The sequence below is a fragment of the Rhipicephalus sanguineus genome, chromosome 2, assembly GCF_013339695.2.
Source record: "Rhipicephalus sanguineus isolate Rsan-2018 chromosome 2, BIME_Rsan_1.4, whole genome shotgun sequence".
NCBI classification, from domain to species: Eukaryota; Metazoa; Arthropoda; class Arachnida; order Ixodida; family Ixodidae; genus Rhipicephalus; species Rhipicephalus sanguineus.
Window position 1 is genome coordinate 124272568 of NC_051177.1, and position 25000 is coordinate 124297567.

At 48.3% G+C, this 25000-nt stretch overlaps 1 protein-coding gene across 3 annotated transcripts in view; it reads left to right on the forward strand.

Moving 5' to 3' along the window:
• Nucleotides 1-25000, forward strand: part of LOC119383627 (DNA damage-regulated autophagy modulator protein 1) — a 76118-nt gene that overhangs the window by 27818 nt on the left and 23300 nt on the right. The window contains exon 2 of one of the 3 annotated variants that reach the window (XM_037651887.2): nt 20357-20637. The exons of the other annotated variants lie outside the window; for them this stretch is intronic. Coding sequence (XP_037507815.1) covers nt 20513-20637 — 125 coding nt within the window. The 5' untranslated portion in view covers nt 20357-20512. The remainder of the gene's footprint in view (nt 1-20356; nt 20638-25000) is intronic. 3 annotated transcript variants of the gene reach the window in all.

Sequence of the window (25000 nt, forward strand, 5' to 3'; positions counted from 1 at the left end):
CTGAAATGTGGAATAGTGCACTGCCATAGCCTTCGAGACGTCCAGGATGAGTGAGTGGTGATACATCAACCATTAGCCGACTTTGTTGTGTGGGGTGTGTGGGCTGCATTTGCAATATAGCATGCATGGCACACATGTTAATGAATGTAGAAGAAAACTACACCTCTGTAACTGTTGTCTTGACGTCATTTGGTCGTCTGCTTGTTGCACTCATCGGTGGTTTGGTTTCGGTTTTGCCATTGGATTTGGTTTGATTTATTACGCCACAATAATTACTAGAGCCCGCCTTTTCATATCTTAAAGCTGCGATGGGTTCTTCATGTGAGGAACTTCTTCAATCTGACTTGACGGCCTAACTCGACTAACGTTTTCAGATACGTAGATGATTTTTAATTTTATGGACACCGATGTTGCATCATATAAGAATGACGCTCTTGCAGTTTTAGACCTGATGCGGAGTGGTTTCAAACATTTTGAGCTTACTCATGAACTTTCTGAGAATTGTGAAATCAGGTCCTTGACTGTAAGCTATTCCTGAATAATGGCCGCACTTGCTGGATGTATCAACCGCGTGGAAATAAGCCTGTTTTGCCATTTTCATTCCGCGCATTCTAAATTAGTTAAGCGAGGTATCGCAAAATCTTGTTTCATGAATGCCTTGCAAAATCCTGGTGCACAGATTACCGAAGCTTGTTTAGCAATCTTCAAGGCTGACGTCAGCTGGATACCCTGACCACGTGCAAGTTCCGTTGCCGAAGGCCTTGCTGCGGAACTTCAGGCCAAAGGAAACGATAACGTAGTCCAACCTGTCACTGCTAGACAGGCTTTCGCCGTGGTTCCTCATATGCACAAGATAGCGCACAATCTAAGAAAGTGGAACAGCGAGTTAATGTGAAGGTGGCCAAGCTGTCCGTTCCTCCGTCCAGACCCCCCCTTGGTTGCACTAAAAGTGCAAATAAATTTAGAGATTGTATCTGTAATGTGGTGTATCAGCTGCAGTTATCGTGTGGAAGATATTACGTCGGTCAAACAGGTCGTTGTATAAATGAGAGGCTGAAGGAACATATGTACAATGTGAATCATTATAACAAGGATGGCTGTCCGTTCACTGCAGCACGTGTGGCTGCCGGCCAATATTTTCAGAGTGTACTATTGTTGCTACATGCAGGGATCGCACCACACGCGAGATCATAGAGGCGAAAAGATATGCGCATTGAAAGATGCTTGTGTTAGCACCCCTTCTGTCGCGCTCACGATAAAGAAAAGTTGTTCCTTCGCTTGTCGGTGTGATGTACTTATGCATTACCATTGTGTTTCGCGCATGACTAGTGCAACTGGTGACTGTATAACAGCGAAGAGCTTCGCAAAGAAAAAATTGTTGGCAGTTCAGCGCTCGTCTCGTCTCTTCTATTCCCTCCGGTCGTTTGCGCTGTAAGCACTCTTTGTCATGTTATACCAACACGCCCAACCTACTGTCTCTTAATTTCAACTAGTATTTGTCATGAGCAGTCTTTGTTGCGAACATGAAACAGGTATGCATTATCACAAAGAAATAAAATGTAATGAGGTACTCGTTCATTGTTTCTTTTATTTGTTTAAATAGCCAGAGGTTTGTTGGGAGTGTAAGCAGCAATGCATTGTGCTGTTCCACATGTTCATATATCTGCTGAGACCAGCTGTTGTGTCCTTGCGAGATAGCCCCACAGCACGTATTTGCACTGGACTTTGAGCAGAACCCGCTGGACATAAAGACTGATTACAGCATGATGGTGTATGCAGAACCAGTTGAAGTTGTCTACAATGAGGTAAGTCATGTGTTTGGCATTTATTGCAAAGCCAAAGTTGATAAAACAGGATTGCATGCGATGACTGAGCATCTTGTGTAGACAGAGCAGGAGAGCATCTTGTTTCTTGCATCAATTGAAAATCCAGCCCAAGCATTCCTTCTAAACTGATTTCATTCTGTGAGCTCAAGAGGGCGTGTTTGTCCTGTCGCATCGTTATGTCATCCAATTATTGCGCATTTCTAGGATGTGGTCACGTGACCGTGACAATGAAGTATGCAGAAATCAAACCGAAAAGGATTAACTGTCTAATGGGCGAACTTGTGCCCAGCAAAAGAAAGTAACACTCAAAGCATAACGATATCGTTGGTCACGAGAAATGATAGACGTAGGACATGTCGTCTTTTGGACCTGAGTGGCTGGTGCTCGTGCCTTGGCTCCACAGCAGACTCGACCGGTCGTCTCCAAGTTTCCCAAACATGCTGCATGGCCTGTGCTCAGCGCTGGTTTTCTTGTGGCTGAAGCCCACTCTCACACAAAAAAAAAAGTAAGCGCGTGGGCAATATTTACCCTTTCAATGGGGACACAAAAATGTACAAGCACAGTTTTGAAGATTGATCACTTTGTCTACTTTGTACTGTCCCTGTGTATTTTGCATCTTAAAAGGTGAAATGGAGTACCAACACGTCAAAACTCGAATTCTTTATAGAGGTACATTCGTGCATTGTAAAGTGGCTCTTGAGAATAGCTTTGAAGAAGGCCTCCTTCCAGCAGCATCACCGGTTCACTCTGCTGGTGTTTTTCTCGGCTTCCTTGCCGTTCTACTCATGATATCGATAGGATCAACCTGGGAGAGGAGATTAGCGAACGTGCGTGCCGCACGCCTTGCGGCGATGCAAGGAACTACGTGCTTTCATTCCCAAAGGAAGTGCGCGTGCCCGCAGTCTCCGGGTCGTGATCTGCTGCTGGCCGCTTGCGCTACGTTGTCGTGTGCCGGCAAAAAGTTTTTTGCCAGAGTGGTTTGCCTAGGAAACAAAGTGCATGTAGAGCATCTTAGTGCTAATCTTTTTTATTATTTATATTTTGCATCAGACGCTTTTCAGACGACAATGAAAGGAAGAAACTGTCAAACTTCAAAAAGCAGATGATCTGCAATCGTAGCCAGGTGCATGTCTAATGTCCAGGGTGTCTACCAACCGGGAAACGGGAAAACCGGGAATTCTCGGGATTTTGGGTAGTCTGGAAATTCTCAGGAAACAACTCAGGGAAATTGTGCTCCCATCAGGGAAAATCCACAGTAACTTTATTGAAAGGCACCGAGAGTCGTGGTAGCGCTGGCTCGATATTTTGTGAACGCATTTTCAAATCAACGGGCCGCTGCGGCTGCGGGGAGGTGGCGAACCTCGATGCTGTCATCGCCTTCAGACCTTTGAAGTGGGAGAGAATCAGGCTAATCGTGGCATGCGGGAACCATGAACCACGGCACATCGTATCGCGCAATGTTGTCAGGGTGTTCTGTGAGTACGCGGTGTAGTTCTGTAATCTTTCTCGCGCGTGCTGTGCGTTAGCGCCCGATATGGTGTTTTTGTGATCGCCGCGTGTCAAGTAACAAGCATGATTAGTTGTAAAGCGGTAGCAGTAGATGTAACGAGCTTGAGTTATCTTGCAAGCGATCGCGATCGTTCAGGAAGCGGATGTCTTCGACAAGGCTGGTATCTGGCAAGCCATCGCGATCGGCGAGAAAAAAGACGACGCTTGTTGGCTGTTATCGGAGAGCTCGCTCGCTCTGATCCCGAGCTTCAAAGATGCTATTGAGGACTCCTTGAAGAATAGAATAAATTGCCAGGTGAGAGCCAGCGTGATTAACGGGCCCTTCACAGCAAGTGAAAGCTTTTTTTCTTTCTTTTTTTTCCCGATGAGGGCACTGCTGAAACAAGTTTTAGGCAGTCGACCGATATTTTTGTGGGCTGCAGCTCGCAATTACCAGCCACACCACGTGCATGTTTGCTACAAAGCCGAATTACAAAAGTTTCAGAGCCAAGGCAGGCAGCGGCCGAAATTCGCGACACCAGCACGGGTCCCATTTCTCGATTCGGCGCGCGATGTCGGAAAACAGTAACGTTTCCACCATAATCGGATGTGCCGTAATTCAGGCTGTTGCCGTGCTTTCATGCGATCTTAGCCCGCAGCTATATTGCTTTTTTGCGATAGCAATTATATAGACACTCCGTCGCGAATTTTTTGCCTTCGCCATGATCTTCCTTATCAAGTCCAAATCGCGATTACATCACCCCGCGCGTCGTATACTCCATGCGCGAGTGAAAGCGCGCGGGCGCTGCCGACGAATGGGGCTTAAGCAGAGATGAAACGAGCCGACCGTCTCGTTCGCGCGATGGGCACAGATAGGAGCCGGCGGGTTGGGGAGGTGGGGGGGGGGGGGCTGCGTGAGTCCGACAGGAAGTGCGTACTTTGTACCAGCGGGCGTGGTCGCGTGCGCCGCGGTATCTTTAGTGGGGATCAGCAGACGGCACATACCTTTGTAGGTGTTGTGCTCTAATTGCAAAACTTCCGTTGAAGCCATAGCAGTGGCGGATCCAAAGGGTGCGGGGGGGCGTATCGGCGATACCCCCTCCCCTTAAGCCAGTCCCCGCCCCCTCCCTTCAGTGCCTGTCGCCCACCTCCTTTGTCAGGCTGCCTGTTGAGTTTGCCCCCTTTTTCAGGTTGCTTCACCTGCCACTGCCCGAAGGGGTAAAGAGAATCTTGTCCCTGCTCTCTACCTCTCTCATCGCTCTACCTTTTCCTGCTTCCCTATGCACATTTACAACGAGGGCTTCTTAGGCACCGCCATAATTCCCTCCAGGCTGTTGTAAATATGCGTGACCCACCAAAATGCACTGCTGAGCGGGGGCTTCAGCCATTGTACCCCCCACCCCCTCCCTCCATTAGATACCTGAATCCGCCCCTGAACCATAGATAGGGCACTTCTCTTAGTGCAGCGGCTGCGTTTCCTAAAGGAGCGAGCTCCTAGCCTATATTCATATAAATTCCTCTTTGTTGCTATCGGATTTACTATTTTGCTCTCGCGGTGAAACTGTGACTCTTTTTTTCTAACGTGGGATGGTTTTCGATGTTTTGCGTTCGTGGAGAGCAAATGGTTCGGCTGGGCAACATGGTAGCAAAGGCGTTGCATTGCTCTGGGCAACGCGCAAGGATTTTACAACAACCCGCAGCAGCAGAACAAGTGCAATTCCACAGTGCATTAACCCGCATTTGTTTCGTATTTACATGTGATACTCTGGCAAGGCATCTAACTGTGATTGCTGCACCTCAGGCTCAACAAAATTGATTTTTTTTCACGCAAAAAATAAAAAAAAAACGTTTTTTTCATGTAGCCATATTAGTCGAACATTCTTGTGGCATCTTCAGTTTAAGATTAATCCTTCAGTAACTATGCTTGCATGAAAGGTCGAATTTCAGTTTAACGAAGTTTCGATATAACGAAGTGAGTCGCCGCTTTTACCAACTTGCTATATTGAGGTTTAACTGTTCTATGTACTATTCAAATGGGATTAAGTCGTTTTTATTTTCTAACGTGCGTATTAGAGAGTGACATCACCGAGCGACATGGTCTCTACCCATCTTGACATAAAACAAAGTTCTGCTTCACTCAGGAATTTTAGCAAAAACACTCAGGGAAAACCTGGAAAACTCAGGGAATTTAGAAAAGTCAACTCGGTAGACACCCTGAATGTCACACATGGTGTAGCTTGGTGATTGGTTTGCAAGTTCTTTGATATAACGAAAGACGAGCATCTGTGCTTGGATATTATCATGAGCCATCAAAAATTGCCGATCATTGCGATACAGAACTACTGTGCTGGGAAAGAAAACATACATTTCTGGAGCACGTTTGGGCAGACGTGAACCGACCTAACAGCAGAACAATGTCTGCCGCTCGCTTCGAGCAGTGATAATCAATGCTTCGTATGTATGTCAGTTACTGTGCTTCTACTCTACGAAGTGAGCATTGACTTTGTAAGAGTTTGCTAATAAGCAACAGTGGGGCATAGATGGTTTGTCCACAAATGCAAATGTGGATACAAGTCCTGTGCAGAAAATGTTTTGCAACTGACCATGAACGCGTGCAAGAATGGGCGAGATCTATTGGAAGAGAGGATCGAGAACTGACAGCAAGCGACGTCTAGAAAAAGCATTTTCGCAGTGGAATGCTCAACAGGCGGAATACAATGCAAGCTCAGACATCCTTGACCAGCCGAAGTTCTTGAGGCTCCTTGGGGTGGTACCTTGCATTTTTTAGGAATTTCAGCCGACTTATGCACAGCAAAAAAAACCAAGAACCGGTCGGAAGATGAAATCGATATTTGGACGGAAACCCGTCTGGTCAGGAACAGACATGAAGACAATTAAAACAACACTCTGACCGCGATTAAAAGCAAATAAAAAGCACGACGGTCGGAAGATTCCTGAAATTACCGATAAGGTAGTGCCAAACAAGCGAAGGTGGAGAGTACTTTGAGAGTACTCTTACGAGTTGGAAGTCCTCGGCGAACATACTGACAGTCTCCAGACTGCTTCAAACTTCCAGGTAGGCTGCGTCGAGGACGAGGGGGGCCTCTCAGCTTTTCGCATTTGTTTGTTGTAGCTCAACATTGAAGAATCTTATCACCAAGTTCCCGAACAAAACACTTGCGGGAAAAGTTTGGACACTAGAGAATTGCTTTTTTTGTGGCATAAATATATATATATATATATATATATATATATATATATATATATATATATATATATATATATATATATGTAAGAAACTCTTTTATTCACGTTTTGCAGGCAGGATCCGCGGCATTTTTTTCGTCATTAGCGAGTATTGTACGGCATTTTAACAAACATCAAGTGTTTGCTGAAGCATGCGAAGGTGAAAGAAGTGAACCACTCTTGAAGCGAACCGCTTCGTGAAATCATTGCGGTCAGTTGATCTCTCTCCCATGGCCCTCCGGCTAGCTTGCCAAAGCACATCGTAACGTTTGCCGTCTCGTTTAGTGATGGCTGTTGTGTTTAGCCAGTGATACTCTGATATCACTGACCTAATGCAAAGGCGGCGCTCAGGCACCGAACAGTGGCGTGCAAGCAGACGACAAGAGCGGGCTCCGCGCTTCCCACGTCTGCCGCTGCAGTGCAGCAGTTCGGCTGTGGTTCTGTAGGTGGTGCTCTCACGACGTGCTCCCTAGGGTTTACTGTATATGCTACCTTTAGGTAGCAGAGTGCGCATAGGTCCGCCATCTTGCCCACCGTGGTAGCCACACTAAGCAGGAAAGCCACCTCTCTGGCATGTAGAGCCGACGCGGCTGCTGCTGTTGCTGCTGTCCTCTCGGCCCCACCGGCTCCGTGTACTTTCTCGTTTGATCATAACGCGTCGCTGGGCGCAGTGACTTTCGATTCGAAGAAAAAAAAAAAGAATGGAAAGCTCGGAGAAAACAATAATTTGAGATGGAACAAGTGGAGATGGAACACTATCGCAAGTAATACTTTTGTTTTAAATGGCAATTAGAAAAGTGCGACGGTCACGATTCTGGACCAATTAAATTCAGCCTAATTATTCGTTTCACGTAGTTTTTGATGCAGTGCTCAAAAGATTAAGTGAATAGCTCGAGAAACAAGTGCTAAAATTATCACTGTGTTTTACAAATAGCGCAAGCCCACGAGAATTTTCACGTACGTCTAGGTAGATGTGGCATATAATAAACACTCGGTCATGCTTTAAACTTTTATGCCGCACAGTGCTGTGGAGATAGGTTTAGCACAAAGCTTACCCTACGAGGCGACCGTGAAGGGACGCGACGTTCTCCACTGCCGCAGCGAACAAACACGCTACGGCCCGGTTCGTCGGGCTCCGGCACGGCGCAGAAAAGGCACTCGAGGCAGGATGTCAACAAACAACACGGGTTTATTAAACCAAGATGCAGCGCAGTACGACAGTCCCGGGCTTGCAGGCCGTAAAGGGAACTCCGCAAGACCGATGGAGTACGCTTGCCAGCGGCGCTACGACTATCACACAAAGGGCAGCAGTCGAGCACGCGAACGAGAAGCCGCCTGCTAGAGCAGCGCGTGAACCTCTCGTGCCGGCGTCGAGAGCATCTCCCGCGGGCAAGCCCGCGCGAGACAGAAGCGAGCTCAAGGGGAAGGGGGTGTCACTGGCGGCCAATGAGGAACGGCGTTGCCCAGTGACGTAAGCTAGCTTGGTGGCGTGAGCATGTGAGCATGTCCAGGCATGCCCGGACGCGTGCCCACGCGCCGGGGAAGCGACGCATGGCTAGCACCAGACAAAGAGGCGTGGCGCTGCGCCGTGCTCGCCATACTGCCATTAACGGCAGTCCCCGTGCGCTGAGCCGCGCGAGCTCAACACACGCGCTAGTGGGGAACGAGGCGCCAAAGGGGGAGGGCGCGCTCGATTCCCACAGTGCTTGGAATGAACCATGCTGTTTTGATAGACCTGTAGGTTCATATTCACACACATCGCTTCCTTCACACAGTCACTCGCGACTATTTTTACGTTTTGTCCCGTTCGATTTTTAATCAACCTTTGACCAGTGAGAGAGAAGCGATATATATCCTGTTCGTTATCGCCGGCTTCTGACGTCTCATGCGCAGCAGCCACTTGAGTCGGCGACGGACGACGGAGACAGACTTGCCACATGGAATCGAGAAGAAGGCCTTTCCGTGCTCTTGTCGGTTCGTGCAGTTGGTGAGCGCCGCATCCTGTCATTGTCACAACTTTGTAACACTGAGTCAGGGCATTGCGCCGCGCAGACGTTCGCAAAAACGGACAGCAGAAGACACCACCACAACAATGACAAACAATCCGAACTCAGCTGGACCGTCTTGCGCTTCGCCGGACGGCTTGATTTGGCTTGATACAGCGGTGGTGGCGCGGCGATCGCCAGCACCCGCGCGGCCGTGAAGTTGGCTTTCCCTAAAATGGATGCTTTATGCGCATGTGAAAGCGCTGGGCGAATGGTGGCGTGAGCGGCGAGTTCTATCAGAGGCGCAACTCTGCTACCTAAAGGTAGCATATACAGTAACTCTAATGCTCCCCAGCGAGACACTGAAAGCAGCCGAGTTTCCCCTCCGGTCTGTTCTTTCTCCGTCACCTTGTGCTAGTTTCGCTTTCGTGCACTGAAACCAAAGCGCTCGTGCATGGTCGTACTATGCCAAGCTGCACTTGCAAGAGGCCCACAAGTACAGTTATTGGCCCCAACTCTCGTGACCAGGCCCCGTGGTGATTGCGAGAGTGTGCAGCTTAGCCGTGAGGGACCTTGTTTCGAGTGGCATGTCAACACTAGCCTTTGCTTGCTTCGAGTTGCTGTGGTGCCAACCCCTTTCGTGTACTGTCCGCGTGCAGAAGCCCTTTGCTTCCGTTCCGCCCCTGTGGCGGGCATTGTCTTGTGTTTTGGGGTGCCGCCAATGGCAGTAAAGCGTTTTTGGGCTGTTTATAGAGAACACTGTGGATTTCGCCATGCAGCGGTTGGCACTTTTGCTAGCTGAGTGTGTGCAGAGTGGTGTGCGCACGTGTAGTACGCAGGCGACGGCATATGCAGCCCTCTCGATCGCTAAGCCTGTGATTCAGGGAGTGGTCTCCACTCTCTTGTGATTCACGGGAGTGGTCTCCACTCCCGTGAATCACAAGGCTACCATAATGCACTGCCAATAAATCTCTTCATAATGAGGGGGAGAGGGACATCAGTTCCCTGTCGCTTGCATCTTTGGGCTGCGAACACAAACACTTCCGTTCATTGTGAATAATAGAGGCCAAATTTTTAGGCTATAAAGAAATATGTTTTAAGCGCCAGAAATAAGCAGGCAAAACAACGTTTTAGGCCTCCAACCTCGTAAGTATAGGCGCAATAAATTTTTACATAAATGCAAATAAGTTCAAACAACAACCTGAGTGACCGGTATTTTTGATAGGAAAACAGCAAAAAAGGAAAAAAGTTTATTATGGCATGAAGGCTCCAACAGTCTTGCAATTGTCTCACAAGACTGCTGGACTAATGACAATCAGTTGGCTTAAAGGGACACTAAAGGCAAATATTAAGTCGACGTTGATTGTTGAAATAGTGGTCCAGAAACCTCTGTAGTGCTGCTTTTGTGCCAAGGAAGTGCTTATTTTGAAATAAAAATCACGTTTTTAGTGGTCCGCCTACGCGTTAGCGCGCTTCAAAATCTCCGCCTGAAAATAGAATCTCATACGTCACTGCTGCCTGTGCCCAACGTTGCCCGCTTTTACTGCGCGGCCGCCGACACAGTAGCAGCCGAGCGGAAAAGTAGCGGGACCCACAAGTAGCCAACACGGCGCTGCGGCAAAGACTTGCTCGGATGGGCACATTCAAAGCCGTCACCAAGTTGCGGTTGGTCTCGTAATCCTCAGTACGAAGTGCAACGAGCAAACACGCAGAGGTTTTGACTGTTTAGCACACTGGGCGCAATTGGCATGACACTAAGCCACTTGGAGCGTAAGGGTTCATTCCGCGGCACACCAGTGAAAAGACACACCGGTTTCCTTGCTGCAGCACTGGCGTTGTGCACCATTCGGGCATCCGGCAATATCACACGCATGCGGCATTTTGTCGAACTTTCTGTCAGAGCGACGTTCACGAGGCGCGCAAAACACGCACGGCAGTACGCGATCCCGAAACTACCCCTGAGACAGGCGAGGCACATGCAGTTCGGCGAAAACGGAACCTTTGAACCACGCGCGCCGTTCCCCATGGCAACGCCACGGAGGTTTGTTTTCCATGAATCAAGCGGAAACGAACAAACAGCATTTTATTACGTCTTTTGATGCTCGGAATGTTCTTTTTTTACTGCTGCTAGTTTGATTACTAGTGATTTATTGTAGGCCGACTTCCCTACGTCATCGGGATCACTTCGAAAATGTCCCACTCGTGGCGCTCATCATGTGATACATTTAGCTTAATTTCTCGGTAAGTAGGGCACTGCTGTTGATAATATTGCCGTTTTAGAAGTTGTCATACATTGGGCTTTCACTCTGACATAAATTGTTATTTGCCTTTAGTGTCCCTTTAATTTGTGGGCATCGAGCGCGCCCTCCCCTTTGGCGCCTCGTTCCCCAGCTAGCGCGTGTGTTGGGCTCGCGCGGCTCGAGCGCCGGGGACCGCTGTTAATTGGCAGTATGGCGACCACGGCGGCAGCGCCGGCCTCTTTGTCTGGTGCGAGCCATGCGTCGGCTTCCCGGCGCGCGGGCACGCGTCCGGGCATGCCTGGACATGCTCACGCCACCAAGCTAGCTTACGTCACTGCGCAACGCCGTTCCTCATTGGCCGCCAGTGACAACCCCCTTCCCCCTTGAGCTCGCTTCTGTCTCGCGCGGGCTTGCCCGCGGGAGATGCTCTCAGGCCGGCACGAGAGGTTGACATGCTGCTCTAGCAGGCGGCTTCTCGTTCGCGTGCTCGACTGCTGCCCTTTGTGTGATAGTCGTAGCGCCGCTGGCAAGCGTACTCCAATCGGTCTTGCGGAGTTCCCCTTACGGCCTGCAAGCCTGTGACTGTCGTACTGTGCTGCATCTTGGGTTAATAAACCCGTGTTGTTTGTTGACATCCTGCTTCGAGTGCCTTTTCTGCGCCGTGCCGGAGTCGACGAACCCGGCCATAGCATCTTTGTTCGCTGCGGCAGTGGAGAACGTCGCGTCCCTTCACGGTCGCCTCGTAGGGTAAGCTTTGTGCTAAACCTATCTCCACAAATTCAACAAGCACACTGCTCACATTCATGTTAAATGGCCACTGTCACTTCCTGGAGAAGCAGGCATGAAAAGAAATACTAAAATGTGCCATTGTGGGAATCATTGAAAAAGCTCTACTTCATATCTGGCTGATGCAATTAAATTAAGACGCAACAAAAACAGGCAAATGATAAATGCAAGAGAAATGACGATTTGCTAAGAGATTAACGTGTTCTTACACGAGGACTCAATTCTTACAATTGTCTCATATACTGGACATAGTTAGGTTTCTTCTTGTTTGTTTCTTCCACTCGCCTCGCTGGTTGCGCGACATTTGCTGCTGCCGCCAAGGAAGCCGAAGGACGAGAACTTTCATCTGCTGGCACCTTGAGGAAACGACCGCTCCGACATCATCTGGATAGAGACGTTTATTCGTTTCTCTTCTCCCCCTTCCTGTCACTGCACCCCTGCTTTTATTCCCTGTCTCCCCATTCAAACACTCTTACAGTCCAATCGGAAAGCAGGAGCAACTCTCTCCTTGTCTCCCGGTCGGCTGCCGCTGAACGCACCAGGCCCGGATTCCTCCTCGCCACCTCCTCGCAGGAATACCGCCTCTCGCCCGCTCATCGGTTCGCCGCCGCCGCTCAGCTCCATTTCACCCCGGTTTCCAGAATGTTCGGCCTCAGGCGTTGACGGGTCGTCAATACAATAGGCCCGTGCATCATTGCCGCTGCCTTTGGCTGTCACAGCGAAGGCGCAAGTGTACCTTCCGTCCCTGTAGCCCGGCTCGGCCACGGTCTCCTGTAAGGCACCATAATTGAACCCCTCGGGAGACGTGAGTCCTTGCATTCTTTGTGACCAGCAGACAGTATTCGTTCCACCAACCGGAACTACCGCTTCCGTGTTGGCGCGGGCACGCCGGCCGCGGGGCGGGTAACAATATGAAGGTATTCGGCGAACGTACGAAGTTCGGCCCCAACAACGACATTGTAACATCAAATTTAAGCAATATAGAAAAAAAATTTGATTCAGAAGCAATATATTTTGGAAATATTATATTCGGAACGAAAGGTGACGGCAAGCCGCCAAATAATCCAGTTCATGATATCTGCTCCAAGCAAACAAAGATGCACCTGTTAAGCCATGGCGAAAGCACAAATAATTAACGAGAATTTGGGTACAGTAAACCGCTCAAACCAGCAAACCGCTCAAATAGGTAGGCAATCAGTGCTTCATTCGTTCTTAATCAGAAACTGTATATAGACCAGAGTCACGCGCGCAATCTTGTAAAGCCCCATGTATCGAACTGGGCCTCTTTCGTTTGGCGTTTCAGTGTTATCTCTTCTTCCTGTTTTGCAGTAGGCCTTTCGTGTGATGTTCTCTCATCGTTTCGTTCCCGTTCAGGTGCTGACGAGCCGGGCGATCCACAACGCTGGCGCGTACACTATGTTTATGGCGGCTGTCCTGTACATGACGCTCGAAACCGGGCTCACGTGCTGCCTCTGCCCCGAGTACTATGCTAAGAGCATGGTGTGGGTGAGGTTCTCCCTCACAACGGCGTCTGTTGTCGCCGTTATATTCAGTATCCTTTTATGTGTCGCGAATCCAGCCGAGCATTTTGATATTGTTTGACTCTCTAATGTTCCCTCTTCTTCTTCAGTGACTTCACTTTGATACTTCAGGAGAGGGATTTTCTATAGGCCGCAATTTAATCCATTTTTGTTGGTAACACTTAACTCCATGTATTGTGTGTATGTGTGTGATGAAATTATCTTATAAAAGCGACATTCGTGTGTATTATGTAATGTTTCACTGAAGTTTTACCTGAACTTCAACGCGTGCGCACATTGACCGCTCCTCCGTGGTTCTGCCTGGTTTATTTTGTTTGTGTTTTTAATTTTATTGCGATAGCAATTATATGGACACTCTCGGCTGATTTTTGCCGTCACCGTCATGTCTCGAATATATATATATATATATATATATATATATATGTGTGTGTGTGTGTGTGTGCATGTATATAGAAAGGAAAACATTTCCCCTTACGGCGAAACTAAGACTCTTTAAAAATTTATGTATTTGTTTAATTAGTGTGTTGTACGTTCGTGCGATGTGCGTATGTATTTATGGGGAAATTGGAAGTCTGAACATTTTTTTCCACGTATTGGGATAACCGGCTCTAACGTAGCCTGCCTTGTACCACACGTGTGCAGCTATTAAACAACAACAAAGGGGCGAGAGAGCTAGATGACATCACCACAAGCGGATGTGACATCCTTAACAGAATTTCTTTTCCTACTCTAGCCGCATGCTACCAATACGTTGGAGAAAATCTATGGGCTGAAGGGCTTAGTGACAAGCCGAAACACTTGCGGGAGCCTGGAGACCTGGTAAGTTGCACCTTCATCGTTTCATCATGATCATCATTATCATCACCACCACCATAATCGTAATCAGCCTGCCACTGCCGGGCAAAGGCCTCTCCCATGTTTCGCTAATCAACCCGGCCCTGTGCTTGCTGCGGCCGCGTTATCCCCGCGGACTTGTTAATCTCACCTGCCCACCTAATTTCTCGTTCCGTTTGTCCTCAAGTTGTTCGGTTTACCTCGACATTGAAATAAGTGCTGAGATCCGAGTTTGTCGTAACGCTGAGATCAGTGGCGTATATATGCTTTCCTCCGCACGCGCAGCCTGATCTCGGAGGCTATGCCTTCACACTGATATAGAAACTTCATTTCTAAGCACGTTCTCGCATCTGGAATTGGAATGCGCAACCAGGCATGCGCTAAACAGGTATGTTTTACTTCGTCGTAGAGGAATGGCTTTTGTAATTAGCCTCCAAATGCGTCTTAATTGCAGCTGTCATTGTGCGAAAGCTTCGAGGAGCATATGCACGCGGCAAGGTCAGTCTTGGTACGGCTGTCGCGGCGTGGTCACCTTTCTGCTGAGCGTCTGCTTTTCGTCGCTCTCGCAGCTTTCATACTCCCCGCTGGAGGAACCGGCATGCTTTGCGCAATTTCCGGTTAACAAGTTTTACGTCACGCGAAGACAGACTGCTTGGTTGGGTTTCGGTTTCGGTGTTGCGCTTTTTTGCTTATTTGAAATTATTGTGCAATTTGTCGTGTATTTCTACTATCGGGCCCGTGACAGGAGCGTCTCCGGTACACTAGCAGCACCATTACTTTGACATGGTCAAAAAATCGCCGGAGTTGGCCTTTAAAGGAGCCGTCGGCTTCACTTTTTGGAAATTGATCATTTCTCTCTTCGTACAGTTGAGTTGAAACTCAATCTAGCGAAGTGATGACCACACGCGATTTATTTCCTTGCATCAGGATGTTCATAAAACCGAGAAAAGGATTTTTCGGTCCTATACAATTTCTAAAATTGTAACGTAGCGACACCCAAAAGATACCAGGGCATTGTTTTTGACACAAATCTACGCCTGCGCATGGGAAAAAACCAGGATAGATCAGACAACAGAATCATTATGGCCATAGATTAGCAAATACTTATCTATGCGTCTAAGTACTGTTTGAGACAATGTACCTGATTTGAATAGTTCTGACGAATCTTACCTTCGTCCTGCCGCAATTTTTACGCGAATTACAGAGTAGCAAACTACGATGATAAGCACGGAATTCACTCGTATCCACCGTGGTTGCAGGGTTTCCGAGAGTTGCTCATCAGCTCCGTGGGCGAGTGGTTCCTGGTGTCCGTGTTCCTCGCCTTCTTCCTGACGTTCGCGCACGAGTTCCGGCGCGTGATCGTCACCGTGGACGTGTTTCCCCTGGTGTGCCACATGGACGAACACATCGAGGTGACCCGGCTGCGTCCTCACGACTCCTACTCGCTCTTTTCATCGGCCTCCCTCTGACATTTCCTCGTGTGCGCACACGCACACTCGAGGACTGTACTGACTGCGACGGCATTGGTTTTTATCGAACTGCGTCACAATGCCCTGGGAAGTTCAGGCGAGGATGGAAGCTTGCACAGACCAACAATTCTTGAACACGGTGTGTCGATGGAGTCAACGTTTTCGGCAGGTGGTCTTGTCTTCTTCGAGGCACCGGTTACTGCGTTGAAGAGGCGGCGGCGTATCACTCATACTCCAGAAATGCTTACGTCGTCAAATGGGTCGATGTTTGTTAACATCCGCTTAGGTAGTTGTGCAAGTTTGCGTGCATATACGTTGATGCTAAAACTCTGCCGCAATTGGTTTGTTTTGTGTAACGACTATAAAAGTTGGAATAACAGAGAGCTGAGCTAGTTGGTAAGTATTCATTCTTAAAAGGCAGAGCGTCGTGCAAACACGGACACACATAGTGCCGTGACATCTTTCTTGTGTCCGTGTTTGCACGCCCTGTCTTTTTAGATTGAATGTAAAAGTCGATGACCATGATGAGGTTCGCAACCATATTCAATTCAAAATATTTAGAGCGGTGCTTTTTATTTATATCTTCCTCACACCTTTCCTACCTGAAGTTATTAGCTTAAGGAGGCCATGCGAAGGGTTAAATGCTTTGTCGCTGCTTGTACATTGCGTCGGAACCACTTGTCATCTTCAAGGTACCAGATGCAGCCTTGAAGAGAAGACGACTTGACCATATGTTAGCCTCAGCGATACCCCGTGTTTAAGGATTCTTAGTGCCCTGCGAGCCATTCTGCGGTGATTGCACAAGCCTTTCTCGTCTCTTCTTTTTCTAGGGCTCGAGCAAAGAAAGATGTTGACCAATGTGACGGCGGCACCGACGTGACGCTGTGAATCTCGCACCTTTCGAGCCCTTGTTGCGTGCTTGCGTCAGCTTCCGTGTCATGTGTATCGCATACGTTCGGCGGCCGTTTTCCACGACGGATGGCCAAGTCGCCTGCTCTTAATAAAGCAAAGCACTATTGGCGGTCAATGCAGTGAGGGGGCCCGACAGTTTAGCGGAACCACAATTACGACGGGCGCTGTCATGCAGAATCAGTGCAACGCACTGCAATATAGTGCAGTTGTTAGTGACGGGCCCCCTCTGTTGCGAGTTCCAATAATTTTATCTTTTTACTGAGACGAAGGTTGCCCCCCATGTGTCACATGTGTAAGCCATTACTGTTGCTTGTTTCCCGGTGGCTATGGACAGTGACATCGACGACGCCTACGATATGTGCTGAGACAAAAATAAACTGTTTTTATCACTCTTCGTGCCGCTCTGTCCTCTCTCTGCGTTGGTGGGCAGGCTTGGAAGGCCTAGAAAACGCGCTCGATGTTTGTAAATAGAGCGTCCCACAGTCATTATTAAACGGTCACGTCACTTTCCAAGTGACGTATACGCAGAGTGCGTGTGCGTCATTTGAGAGGCCACATTTCCCGCGTACGTCACGTGGAAAATGACGGGAGGGGGGGGGGGGGGGGGGGGGGAGTGCGAACGTCAGATTTCGCCTGGGCTCTCACGAGAGATTAACTGAATTACTGACTTCATATAATTCGTGTTCATGTCGCCAACGCCGGACTTTTTCACTCGCGAGCCATATAAGACTTTCGGCTTAAGAAAAACATTAAACGCTCGAGAGCTAAGCTTCATGCGCTGCAGCGTTTTAGGCGCCAAAGTAATAGGTATAGGCTATATAACGAAAACGTCATATAATGAACTGCCGCCACACGGGATTACGTTTATAGGCCTGAGCAGCTTTGTAGATACGGGCTGTATTTGCCCATGTGGGCCTGTGTCTTTCTCTAGTTTTCTGAATTCTTTTTTCTGCGGCGGTGACGTCGCAAAGGACCATAATATTTTACTGCCCGTGTCCTGGATGGATTAGTCGTCACTACTTTGTCGCCGCTTCTCAGAGATTAGTGTAGGTGCGGAGTGAGACAGAGACTGCCTCGGCTGCTCTATATACGTATTTCTTTGTGTTCTTTAGCAAAAAAAAAAAGCAATAGTTGCCTTGATCCCTTCCTCTAAAAAGTTAGAGAGAAGCTATGTATATGTTCCTGTTTCCTCATTATGCAACTTTCGAACGACTGGGTGTATGAAGACTTGCTAACTATCTGACTGACTGTACTGCCTGAGTGATTGAGTGAGTGTGCCTCTCATTTAGCGTCTCTTTAACATGGCCTATGGCGGATTGGTATAAAGCTCGTTGTTTCGCTACTGCGAATATCTCTCAAATTAAGGTCGTGCGGAACGCCTCAGAGGTTCAAAACGGTGATAACCTGAAGAAGCTGGTCACGACGGCATTGCAATAATAATTCCTGGAATATTACGTGCCAAAACCACGATACTATCACGGGGAGGGGAGGGGGTAGGGAGGCAACTCCGGATCAATCTCGACCACCTGGGGTTGTTTTTACGTGCGCCTAAACGTTAGTACATTGGCCTCTAGCACTTCGCCTCTATCGAAATGCGACTTCCAAGGCCGGGATCGCTGACGGTATATTGTAACGAGCAAGGACAAAGGTTAACCGATAACCACGTTTGTTGCGCTCCTCTTTATTACATGACTCATGCCCGGTCACGCCAATGCTTATCTTATTTTTTCTTAGTGTTGTACCTGTAGGCGACATTATCAATCAGGGGCACAGAGCAGCATTGTCTCTTGTGGCACCGAAGTGGCGGCCATAGCGAAGATATCGGCCGATAGTACAGGCAGGATTGCTACACATAACGGAGTGCGTAAATCCGCCACCCTCAGCCAGAATATAAGCAACCTTATTGACGAACAGTCATTCGTATGTACGGCAGGGTTTTGGAGACACATTCCCGTGCTTGAACCCTCTGAGCACTCAACTTAGGCCCGAAGCGCACGTTTTGCCCATTGCTCAAAAGTCCACCCAGCCCCCCCCCCCCCCCACCTATTCCCAACGCCTATACACACACGGGCACCTTGTATGTATGTGTGTGAGCATTTGGACGGGCATAGGCGTGTGCCTGCCCCTCTCCCCCCCCCCCCCCCCTTCCCAGAGGGGAACCGACTAATCTAATTTTTGTGGAAACGTACAAGGTGCACTGAAATTTTTTTGCATATATATGCGTATATGTGCGTCTGTAGTGCTCATAACCAGACAAGGAGGCGGGGGGTGAAGGTCTGGTAGAGATCTCTAGTCTATTAGTCTGGTACTAGCCTAGTCTGTCTAGTCTGGTAGACATGTCTATAGTGAGCAAGAAAGGTGTACTGCTAAAGAAATAATACATACGGATTTTTCAGAACGAAAGTTGCATTATATCCCACGTGCTCTGTTTGAGTAATAAGCTCCCAATCGGCATCTTCGTTTATCACCCATGTCTCCGATGCGCTCGAGGCCACATGTATTGCTGGTCGCATTGATAGGCAACTCGAAGCACAGGGGGACACGCATACGGTAAATCCGTACTGCGGAAACCGCAAGGTGGATAAAGGCTCCACGCAGAGCTCAGATGTCTTCAGAAAGTGCAGCAGCGCTCTGTGGGCTCACAGAGCATATGACCGTCGAGGCCATGGTCACAGTACATATTAACGCGAAGGCATTAGATGCTTGATCAAACGCGTAAAATGACCGTCGGCGGCGTCGGCGTCAACACGAGTGATACAAAGAAATCATTACGCGATACGTTACCATATGACGTCATCATGACGGTCACAGATCGGTAAAATTTGTGACTTCATCGTGGCAGCACATAACCTGCAGTCACATGTGATGTAATCGCATGGTATTTTCGCTTGTTCAAGGTGGGCCGGTCACGGAGGCAGTGCGAAACCACGTAGGTGAGGTGCAGAACGCTTGCAGTGCCTCCCATCCCGAAGGCAATCCAAAACCACCTAGGCGCAGAAGCTTTCGGTGGGGGCGGGCAAGGATCAGTACATCCACTGAGAAGATAAAGAAGACGGCTTTCGCCTTCGAGTTGTGTTAGACGAATGCATAAGGGACCATGTTGTTCTACGAGCAATAAAGAATCACCACACCACCTGTGAGTTTTGCGCTGTGTCGTCCAGTCGGCTTATCGGGCAAACGGGAAGAGACAGAGGAACGTCACTTTAGTTGCCCACTCTGAGATAGAACTTAGCTAATGTTTCCACTATCGATGAGACACGAAAACTGAATACCTGATTCCGCGATACAAAGCTGCAAATTTTGAAAGTTTTTCCGGAGCACGTAATACTCACCACCCGTGAAAAAGAAAGATAAGAGAAAGCGGCACGTCATCTCGTAGCCGAGGATCTGTCCCCGAATCGGGACGAGAAATTACATGCGCCCTATGTGGGCATACAATAGTCGCCTTACTTGAAATTTCAAGCTGAATATGACGTGATGCGGCGATGCAAAGTAATACGCGGCTCCGAAGATGGGAGCATCACTCTTTCTTTTTTTTAACTCCGGCGCACGAAATCGCGAATGGTCCCAAGCTTAACGGCACTTCCTTCGAAGGTTAGCGCAGCTTGCCGCCCATAGCTGTTAGGAGCCGTTATCTTCGGTTCTTGCGGCCTTCGCTTTGCGTTCGCCTGCAAAAGGCGATGTATAATCGCCGTCGCCCGAGCCCCTTATCGCCGCTATCGCTTGTCACAAGCGGCCGGCGCTTCACGGGTGGAGGAGAGCCGCAGATTTGGATCCATCCTGCATCCCCACCGTATACGACGTCACAGCATCAACAGCGGCGCTTCGACAGGCTTCTAGAAAATCGCCCTCGACAGAGCGGGAACGAGACGGCTGCCAGGGCGCAGCGCAGTCCCTGCGAAAACGTATTCTGTTATACCTGGGAGGGTGTCAGACTTCGATCGCACAGTTTCGAGTTCGTTGTTTATTCAGGCGTCCTCCGATCGGCGCGGGAAACTTCTGCTAGTCGTACAGTGATCGTGTTCCAAGTTTGGCTTGTTGCTCCTGGCACACGCATGGGGGCGGTGGCAGTGCACGCTGACGGCGGATAGTTCGTGCAAGTAGACTCCGTGTGTTGCCACCGGGAAGGTTGTTCGTAACATCTGTGTGTGTGTCTCGGTTAGCTTGTGCGGCAGTGAAGAGACCATGAGGCACGTCGGTGTCGGCTGGATACCGCTGGTGTTCGGCGTGGTGCTCGCCGGCGGAGCTCTGCTGACGTTCGTCTGGGCCGTTGCGCGCGGTGATGTCACGCCTTACATGCCCTTTGTCAGGTGAGTTGAGTGCGCACCTTACTGACGAGCGAGAAATTTGTGAGTGATTAATAAAGAGGCGTGGTCGTGGGAAGTTTGGTAACAACTTTTCAAGGGTTCTGACACGCGGGGCGTGACGCCAGCGCTCGCGCGGGCTGTGTAGGTGCCACTGTTGTCTATTGGGACACGTATATAGAAGAAGAAAAAAAGTAGACCTGCTTATTTTGCGTTTTATTACGCAAGCAGTCGCTCTAAAGTTGCTCATAAGCTGACTTAGCTGTACCGTTTACCTGCAACCTTCAAATTGTTAAAAATTGAGATGTTGCGAACCTGCACGCGAGAGTCTGTCGGCTCATTTATGAGGTGTTCATCGAGCGAATATCCGCTGCGGGAGACGATTTGCAAGTTCGAATTGTATTTTTTATTGATATTTGCTTATAAATTCGTTCTATGTATATGCGGACCGTACGGTTTCTATTCTGTCGTTACGCGCGTTTTAAAGGGACTGAGACGTGAGTTCGATTAATGCATGAGTGGGGCGCTTTTTTTTTATCTTCCGTCCATAGCAAAGTCTATGTGCGTGTCTTCGAACAGTGACTGTTGTTTCGACAGTGCGTTGCAACGTATAATTTTAGTGGACACCCCGCGAACCCGCGTGATGGACACAATTCACTGCAGTGTTGCTCAATCTGTCGCACTTGCACGAAAGCTGTTCGTTTGTCCATACACGACAAACGAAAGGGCCGTGAAGAGAAACAGAGCACAGCCTATTATGGAGGATAAATGGTAAATCGGATATCGTCGCTAAAAGAGTTATGCGGCTGGCTACTGTACGTAGAAAATAAGACACAACAAGAACGGATGGTGGCCCTACACATGCGGGCGCACTTGCACACTGTTTCGCAGTCAGACATGCGCAGACAAATTCCCGTTGCATCTCAAAACAATGACGCACCTTCGTTGCCTCATGAGTTAAGAACACAGAGCGATCTCATGCTGCTGAGATTGATCTGCCGGTTGCGAAGTGGCACTGTTGCAGCCACCGTGACTGACGGCAAGGAAACGTCCGTTCTTAAATCGCCGCTTGCTTGGCCTGTAACCCCGACGCGAAATAATCGAAAGCACGTGGTTATTATCGCGTTGGCCGCAGTGCTCGAGTGGCTTGTGCCACTCGAGCGTTGCGGCCAACAATATTACGTGGCTTGTGTATCTGACATGGCCAGTTACAGTCACGAAATATGCTAAGGATATAAGCAGGGCTTTCAGGAGCGCTTTTTTGGGAGTACCAAAATTTCGGCCTAAAGCTGGGGAAAAAGGAACCTCTTGTGAGGTAAACAGGACCTACAAAGCATCATTTAAAACAAGCATCATATAAATGCGAAATACACAATACAACTCGTAAGTAATACTGAGATAGTGTAGCGTTTTTGTGAAGCCTGCCGTGTTTACCTGCAACCCGCATACTACCTGCACAAGCTCATCTATAGCTATGCGCTCTCATAACAATGTAATAAAGTAACACGTTTTTATACTGTGTTATGTTCCTGCCTCCAGGACATCTCGCTCTTGGCACGCTATGACAGTAGCTCTTAGGTAAATTCGTCGAACTTCTTAGCCTGTATCGTTTCTTCTTTCTTTGCGACTGTAATCTGTACAAGAAAAAAAAACGCGTGTGATCAATTAAAACATTTGTGCACTGTTTAACAACAATAAAAAAGGGAGACATGAAGAAAAGAGGATAATGCATGCACTGCCTTTTTTTTCCCCTAAATTCTTTTCTCCGTGTCACGTCGCTCAGCTATACAGCTAGCGCGCACCAATTTGCCCGCCTGTCAAGTCACTCTATTAGTGACACGGAAAAAGATGTACTACAGTCGAAACCCGCGCTAACGAAATCCCGCTCGAGGGAACGAAATTCTCACCGCAACGAAATATTTTCGGAGCCCCCGCGGACGCCCATTGGAGTCAATGCATTTCGTAACTCGCGACTACGAAAGATATTCATACCGCAGTCCCTCATTAACGAAATTTTTTTAAACACGAGTGCGCAAATAATCTACTCTCGCAACATTACCTACATTCGAAAACTGCTGAAATGCATTCATGCTACACTTAAATTGTGCAAAACTATCGCTACAGCGCACTTGAGAAGCACCCGCCATCGTTGTTTAAAAAAAAAAACGAAAAAAAAATGGCGACAATGATGATGATGATGGCTTGCCGAAACACTTGCTCGTTATCGCGGACTACGTAGCCAAATCCACATTCCTCATGGAGTTTGTTGGTTGGCTTGGCTCTGTGCTTGGCTTTGTCGGCTTTGCGCGCACATGGTCGCATGTGTGGAGCCATTTGTGGAGCGTTTGCTTGGTCGCTTGGTGCAACGTGAACTGTGTTGCGATTGCTTCGTCCGATTCCGCTGCCTGCGAAGATGCCGCCTCCAACGAAAAAGCGGAAGTTGGTCACGCTGGAAGATAAGGCCGCAATCATGAGTGAGGTGGAAAAGGGCAGGAAAAAAATGAACATCGCCGAAGAATTCGACGTTGCGTGCAGCTCGCTGTCCACGATTCTGAGCTGATCCGCGCTGATCCAGCGGAGCCGGAAGAAGGTTCGCCTGTAGGCGCACTTGATGACGGCACTGGTGACAGCGCAGTGCCGCCGTCACTGACCAGTGCATGGGGCGAACTTAGTGCCGTTGCAAACGAGATTCCCGATCGAGAGGCATGAAATTGCTGCATGGTAAGGCCCGCAAAAGCAAACTTACTGACTTTTAGAAATAAAATGTGCTTTTTGTAAATTCCATGTCTTTTCTGCCGCATTCTCGCGCCAACGAAATTCCCGCAAGAGCGAAATTTTGTGCTTTCCCCGCCGATTTCGTTATTGCGGGTTTTAACTGTATGAGTATGTGATGCGTGCTTTTGCGGGCGTTAGAAAAAAATTTTAAAAAAATGGGCCAGCTTCGCACTAGTTGTGCGAAGACTGAAGCAGCAGTGGCGGCGCTGGTGGCGTTCCCCTCCTCCTTTCCCTCCTCTTCACTTCCCTGCCATCCCCTTGATAAATACTATAATACACCTGGCTATGCCATGCTTCACCCTCTCCCCTCCTCCTCTCCCTACTCCTCACCCACACTTCCCTTTCCTACCTTCTTGCTATACAATACTATACGTGGCTATGGTATGCTTTCTTTGTCTCTCTTTCTCTTTCTTTTTTATCTTTCTTTCTATTTCCTTGATTCTTCCTCTTTTTCTCTCCCTGTCTTGCTCTCTGTTCTTTTTTCTCTCTTTTTTTGTGTCTGTTCCTTCCTATCTTCTTTCTTCGCCTTCTTTCGCTCTATTTCTCTATTTCTATCTCTTTCTCTGTCATTTTCATTGTCCCTTTCTTTGTCTCTTTTCTTTCTTGCTCTCTCTCGGTACTCGTTCTTTGGCCCGTCCGAGTTATTGCATCCCACGCCTGACAAGTCGACGCACGGGTTCTGGGAGCGAAGCAGAACATGAAGAAGAGGACGAAGAGAGCGCACGCAGTTCATGATGATGATAGTTTTGTTCACGACTAAAGGGTTTCTCTGATGTCCACAGCCAAGTTTCTGCATTGACAAAATCACCATAAGAGAAGAAAAATGGGGCGTTAGACATACGAAAGCAATGCTGCTAAAGTTGATTAAGTAAAGCAAGTGTTTCTGAATGACTTCTCCCATTAATAAAGATAGTATATTGTCTTTTTTTTTTACTCGCCATACCGCAATGTTTCACTCGATAGAAACGTACATCACAGTGCACGTGATGGTTTCGTCCACATACGTGTTAGCAAAATCTCAATAATTTAGTGACTTCATTGTGACCATGGCACAGAGTTGTGCGGAACGCGTTACAAGTAATCGATTAATTGTAATCAATTACATTTTTTTGTAATTTTGTAATGTATTCGATTACTTTTTCGAAACTGTAACGTTCTGGTTAATTCGATTACATTTTCTTGTAATTGATTACCGGTAATCAATTACTTTTTTTCCCCCATAATCAAGTTGTAATCAGTCTTCTACGACAGTTCTCGTCCCGAAAAATATGCGACCGCTATGAAGGGACCCCCCGTCCTGTCAGAGGCAACGTAGATAAGTACATCGATCTAGCAATGAGCGATTGTGAAACAAAGTACAAGAACAACCTCTTCGTGCTGGTCGGTGACTTTAACGTTGACATCACCGACAACGACTCGCTTGTGCAGTAGATGACATCTGGATACGATCTACGATGCATTTTCTATGACTGTGTAAACAGCCAACAACCATCAGGGGGACCTGCATAGACCTTGTCTTTGCCAACTTCAGGTTAGATCCGATGGAAGAACCATTTGCTCTACATTTCACGGATCATAAAGCGGTGATAATGAA